This window comes from Triplophysa rosa, linkage group LG11 (assembly GCF_024868665.1).
Source record: "Triplophysa rosa linkage group LG11, Trosa_1v2, whole genome shotgun sequence".
NCBI lineage: Eukaryota > Metazoa > Chordata > Actinopteri > Cypriniformes > Nemacheilidae > Triplophysa > Triplophysa rosa.
In genome coordinates, this window is record NC_079900.1 from 21,937,659 (window position 1) to 21,943,938 (window position 6,280).

Sequence of the window (6,280 nt, forward strand, 5' to 3'; positions counted from 1 at the left end):
TGATTTGAAGTTGTTCATTATAAGCATAGAAACAATATATTTTCAGTTTTTTGCAAATATTCACATAACAACCATAAACCAGTAAGAGTTGCATGATAATGAGTAAAATGATAATCATACTTGAGTCATTCTATATTTAGGGGTACATTTCAGGTCAGCCAAAAAGTCAGGAAATCAGTGTTCTTTTTTGATGAATAAACTAGGTGGTTGAATAATATATCCCCTTAATGTGCAAAATTAATTATTTGGCACGCTTAAGCTCTAATGACTTTTTATATAATACGTTTACACTGAATTGCCAACATTGTCAACTGTGTTACCATCAACGGTTGACAATGTTGACAATTCAGTGTAAACGTACTATATAAAAAGTTTTTAGGGCCTTGTGCAAACTGCTGACCTTGGACTAGTTAGTACATGACCTTGATTAACTTATGTTTTTATATTCTTTCTCTACATATTTATAAATATAACATGTTGATAGCACAGTTGACGGTCAATTCATCTACTCTATGTGCAGACAATAATATGGATAAAATATTGAAGAGGGGAAGTTATGACTTACCACAAGGTCTTCAAATTTTCCTCCAAAAAAGGAAATGACATCACGTGATGTTTGACATGTGACTTTGTAACAAACCATTGCTGATTTATAGGGGGTTATATGGGGAGTAACAGGGTTGATTGCTAACTTCTCGGACACAAGTAAAGGGATGATTTAATGTAGATGCATGGGCAAAAACAATTTTAAACACCTTTCTCATAATTAAATGATTATTTTGGACAAATATTTGTAAGAAATATATAGAGAAACATGTATTCTAGAGCTGATCTGAAGAGCAAAACCTCACATTGACCAAATTGGAGGGCACAAGAACAGCAAATTCCGGTATAGAATATGTCATTTTTGCAAGATAAAAGATGGGTATTTGTATTAAATGAATTAGAAATGTCCCCTGAGTGATCATTGCTTGAAGTGTAAAGTTAATAAGATTAGTCAAATTGATAATAGGGTCCATGGACATGACACGTACCCCTAACTATAGAATGATAGCTTAAAATTTTTATCACGATTTACAATCATGTTTATTCTGTCGGTTTAAAACTTGCAAAGCAGTAACTTAAAACAGTGATGTAGCATTTGGTCACACGAGTACGAGTTAAAAACAGTTGAGCCGCTGTCAAACTGCTGAATAATGTAGTCAAGAACAGTAGTACCACACCACTTTGGGTTCCATCTGGAGCTGAAGAAGCGATACACCACAGTTTTAGCATGTATGACCAAATTTAGAAAGCTGTGTAAATAGTACTTATGCTATATACTGTATGTGTGTTTTTCAGGTGCATAAGGAGTACAGCAAGTGCCTGCGTCATTCGTACTGTTGCAGTCGGACCTCCACCACCAGCTCTCATGGATCTCTGAAGAACTCTGCCTTGCGTACCAACAACCGCTACTATACTGGCAGCCAGGCGCGCCATGCAGCGGCACATAGACAGGTGACACATGCACACTGACAGCATCACAATTTATTTGTAGACTATTCATACACTGCTATTTACAGACAAGCGCACTTATATTCAACATAACAATCTTTCACCTCACTCGCTGCATTGTGCAATGGTTGCAACACATCGTAATGAATGTTTGTGTGCGCTCGTGTTTGTCTCAGAGTCGAATTCGGCGCATGTGGAACGACACGGTGCGGAAGCAGACGGAGTCGTCCTTCATGGCCGGAGACCTAAACAGCACTCCCACCCTAAACCGTGGTAAGACCCTTCATCAACCTCCCGGCATGCACCAGAGGCAAAGACCTGTACCTTCGTGTGTTCATAAAGGGGTCGTATAACATCATTTTTATTAGTCAATTAAATAACTTATTATTTGTTACTATTATTATTATTCAATTATTTTTTATTTTCATTAAAAAGACCTTTTTATTACATATAAATAGAACATCACTAAAATCTCTTTCTCTAAAGAACTGATTCTAAATATCACAAGAACTTCATCCACAGGGCATGTTATTTTTCACATGTGTAATGTCAGAAACGCAGAGAGTCGTTTTTGCTGCCTAGTTTCAATAAACGGACTAGAGGAAAAGTTTTGAGTTGGTTTCAATATGTTTTCAAAGTACACGAAACGCTTTTATCCTCCAGAGTTTAAGAATAATTTGATTGCTCGTGATATGAACCCCGTAAATTTCGATACTCCGGCGGCGTGCCGTAAAGGGAGAAGCGAGACGGTTAAAAGCGAGAGGCAGGCCATTTCCATCAGCGGCTCATGGAGCGCGGTGTCACCGGCTTTCCTATCATCACAGGGATCAGTGTTTGTAGGAGGAGTGGCGGGGGGGCGACGCTAGAGAAGCAGCAGCTAAATCAACCACCACTTTTTATGCTAATTCTATCCATTTTGTTTTTAATGAAGTGATTAGCTGGCGAATGAACGGGGGGTAATTACTCTAATTGAGCAGAATAACAGGACCGTCCTCGCTGCGGTGTGCCGATTGTTGCGTTCCGGGGACTTTAATCAAGCCGGGAGAGACAGAAAGCCACATCTGAACCATATAGCTGCGGAAGAAAAAAACGTAGATTGAAAAAAGAAGAATGGATGGGAGAGAGAGAGAGGAAACGGGGGTGTTTTTGTGCCGTTGGAGAAAAGTTTTGTGCATGTTGAAGTGAATGGCAGTCGGCAGTCGAGACGGAGGGTAATGAAAGGGCGTGTCTACACGCGCCGCTGTCTTTATCAGATTCATCTCCTATCTCTCTCATTTCCCACTTCAGCAACGTGTGAAGTCTTTTTTTCTCCTTCCAAGAGCCGTTGTCGTACCTCCACCTCGCTCCCGCTGGCCTAGATTCTCCCTCACAATTCAAACTGCGTTTGCGTTTTACACAAGACGTGCCTGTCAGATATTTCCAGGAATTAAAGAAATGTACGGGGCTCAATGCACGTTAACGGCTATTGGCGGCATTTGTTGAATTTATTACCTCAGAAAACAATTTCACCCCTTAGTAACGAAAAAGCGTAAATGTGAAGCTTGGACTTTTGTTAAAGCAGGGGCATGAATTATTCAGTAAAAGCCGTTTGTTTGAGCCGTAAAGTTGACGAATCGACCGCCGTGAGATGCCAGTACTTTTCTTCGTGGATGAATTTATGCGATACCGATACTGTAATTTCTCAGGGAGTCGTTTGCTTTACAGATCACGCTCTGTTTCTTTTCGGTATCCTTGTTCATATCGTTTGAAGATGACGGGGTTAATCGGCTTATATTGCATGTAACTTTACACAGATAAGAGTTTCTATCACACTAGTCTCATATTAAGAACTCTCGGCTTTAATTTTAGATTAGTGTTTTTTTTGCCTGCCCTATATACTGTACTTGTTCTCTATGTGCCGTACCGCAGTCGTATTTTTACTTCTAAACTGGGCAACGAGTCTAAATTATTGTTGTTTGGTCATGAACATTAAACATTACTTTAAAAGCCCAGAAACGTGTGCAAGAGCGCGAGATTGCGCATCTAAAATGAATCCTGGAGGCGGTCCTCTCTGATGGATGATAGCGCAAGGCCGCAAGGTTGAACTTTGCCTCAGTCCACTCGATGTCATACTGGCCTCTTTTTAATTTCATGCCATTTCTGTGTGAAAGCCCCGGGCGGCAGCTCCACGCGTGCATTATGGGCCATACTGAATGTTCCATTTCTCTGAGTCACATTTGTCTAGTAGAAGTTCACATTTCACTGGAAAATGAAGCCACGTTTCAATGGCTGCTCTGTGGAACTACATAATAGCAAACATTACCGCTTCCCTCCCAATGACTCCATCTGACAGTGAGGCATAAAATTACGCTCCTTGACTACTCTTCAAATACATTTCGGCTTCACTTCAAATAAACACTTTATTAAATCAGACATTACGATATCGCCCGCCAACATTTGGGGGGATTTTTTATGTTTTGCTAAATTGTCAAAAACAAACAAACAAGTGCTCTGATAGCACACAAACGTCAATTTTATGTCTGCATTTCCATCTGCAAGACATAGGTTGCTCATCTCCAATACGTCTCGGAGACGTCTGCTGTCAGGTGTCATATAGACATCTAAACGACGTCTGTAAGATGTTTATGCTCTAGAGTGGATGGAAAACTGCTCTTTCTAAGATGTTTAGCAGCTGTTTTTACACCTCAGATGTTTTCCAGATCTTTAGCAGACGTCTTACAGACGTATCTGTGCTATGTTGCTATTGCGCTATCGTTATAGTTATTCCTAATAAAGCGGATACAGTTCTGGTGTTGGATGCTGGTACTGATGGTCAGTACATTGTTATTAAGACAATGTCAGTACAATATTATTTTAATAAATAATGTTTTCGTGAACACAACTACATCCTCTATTGTACCTTTCTGCTTAAATAAGAAACGAGTCACAATAACTGTTTATTATATCTTTTTTTTTAGCTACAATGGGAAACCATCTTCTAGCCAATCCCGTGTTGCAGACCCGTGCAGGCACCTCCCCCTACAACACCCTGCTGGCCGAGACGTTTACTCCACCCTCACCTGGAGTCTTCAACTCCACCGGTGAGTCTGTGCGGATGAGATCTCTTTAACATCTAAACCAAAAAGAAATTTGCTATCCATTAAGTTGCATTGCTGACTATGAGAAACAATTAAAGATTAAAATTAGAGATAAAAGACACCTTATATAGATATTAAAAGATACAGTACCGCTTACTAAAGTCTACAACTAGTCGGATATTCAGATATGAATAAAAAATTCTCATTAAATGAATCTACAATAATCTAAATACTCTGTACACTTACCGTATGTCATAAATGGTCTCAAATGGTGTCCTATTTTTTTCAAAGGACCGCTAATAAGTCTCCTGAGAAACCTCCAAGCAATAAAAAGTTACGCTGGGATGTGCTTATTATTTTTTATATGCTCAGCGGTCTCTTTCAGACATTGACGGCAGCCATAAACTCCTGTGCATATGCTGCCAGTGTGTGTGCGTGCGGGTCCCTGCGTCCGCGCGTGTGTTTACACCCTGTCGGTCTGTCAGTGTGATTCGGTGGGGTGGACACGGGCCGACCATCTGGCCGGCATTTTAATCCCGCCTGCTGGAGAGACAGACCAGAGCATCGATTAAAGCTAATGCTGAAGTCGAGTGACTGACAGCAGAGCAAGAAAAAAGAGCGTCCCCTAGAGATTTGACACAGAGAGCCGGCACTGCTCGGCCCACGCCGCACATACACACACGGCCGGGCTTCTCTCTCGCCGCTTCTACGTGTGCAGCTTGAGAGGCAGAGAAAGATAGCTGCGGTTGCCGTGTCGGTGGGGTGAAATTTAAGACAGCGTCTCTGTTGAATATTTTAAACGTTCACTCTCTCTGTGTAATGTGTCAGGCTGACGGTGCGCCGCTCGGCACGGCTCGGCACGGCTAAGAAGACATTTTTAGAATGCTTATGGAGAGGAAGTGAAAGGAGGGCCTCATTAGAATGTCTAATTACTCTCTCTTTCTGCACAGAGGAGCGTTGATTAAAATCATACCGGGCATTAATATTTCAACCCCGCACGGCTTTGTCTGCGCCGCCGCACGCATCTCCTGCGATCAGTTCTTGAAGGGGGAATTGAAAGAATTTCACAACATCTTTCGTGTGTGAAAGGCCGTGTGAAATAAACAGTTTTGGCGTGGCGTGGCGTGGCGTGGCGTGGCGTGTAAATGACCAGATCACGTCGAGACTAACTAATAAGGCATACTGTATTTCTAGCTCTCTAGTCCTCAATAGAAAACTGTAATGTAAAGCTCTTAAAGGGATAGTTCATCCAAAAAATCATTTCTTCTCCCTCCCTGCGTATGACTCTTTTTTTCTGTGGAACACAAAAGAAGATATTTTGAGAAATGTACAATCAAAGATAATGATGGCCAATGTTGTTCGTTTACCGACATTCTTCAAAATAGCTTCTTTTGTGTTCTGCAGAAGAAAGAAGGTCAAGCAGGCAGTAGTCATGATGATATAGTGTTGCAAATACTACAGGTTACCTGAACTTTATGTGTATGTGGTTTTATTTTTGGCAGTAACACTATTGCAACAGTGTGACATTTTATGCATCCATGAACTTCTGGGCATGACATGAAAATGACGACTATAAATGTAAAGCTCAATGTAGAAATGAATCATTGATGATTTTATGTGAAGAAATGAAATCACAGCTTTTCTTTCCCTTCTGTTTGGTTTTTGTTCCACCGTGGACCCACAGGGACCTTTCGCGACCCGAGTAAGAC

At 41.0% G+C, this 6,280-nt stretch overlaps 1 protein-coding gene across 3 annotated transcripts in view; it reads left to right on the forward strand.

Moving 5' to 3' along the window:
- The window catches only part of adgrl1a (adhesion G protein-coupled receptor L1a), a 179,254-nt gene that overhangs the window by 156,359 nt on the left and 16,615 nt on the right, over nucleotides 1-6,280 (forward strand). For all 3 annotated transcript variants that reach the window (XM_057347039.1, XM_057347041.1, XM_057347040.1), the window contains 4 exons: nucleotides 1,342-1,497; nucleotides 1,671-1,767; nucleotides 4,452-4,574; nucleotides 6,256-6,273. In XM_057347039.1, coding sequence (XP_057203022.1) covers nucleotides 1,342-1,497; nucleotides 1,671-1,767; nucleotides 4,452-4,574; nucleotides 6,256-6,273 — 394 coding nt within the window. The remainder of the gene's footprint in view (nucleotides 1-1,341; nucleotides 1,498-1,670; nucleotides 1,768-4,451; nucleotides 4,575-6,255; nucleotides 6,274-6,280) is intronic.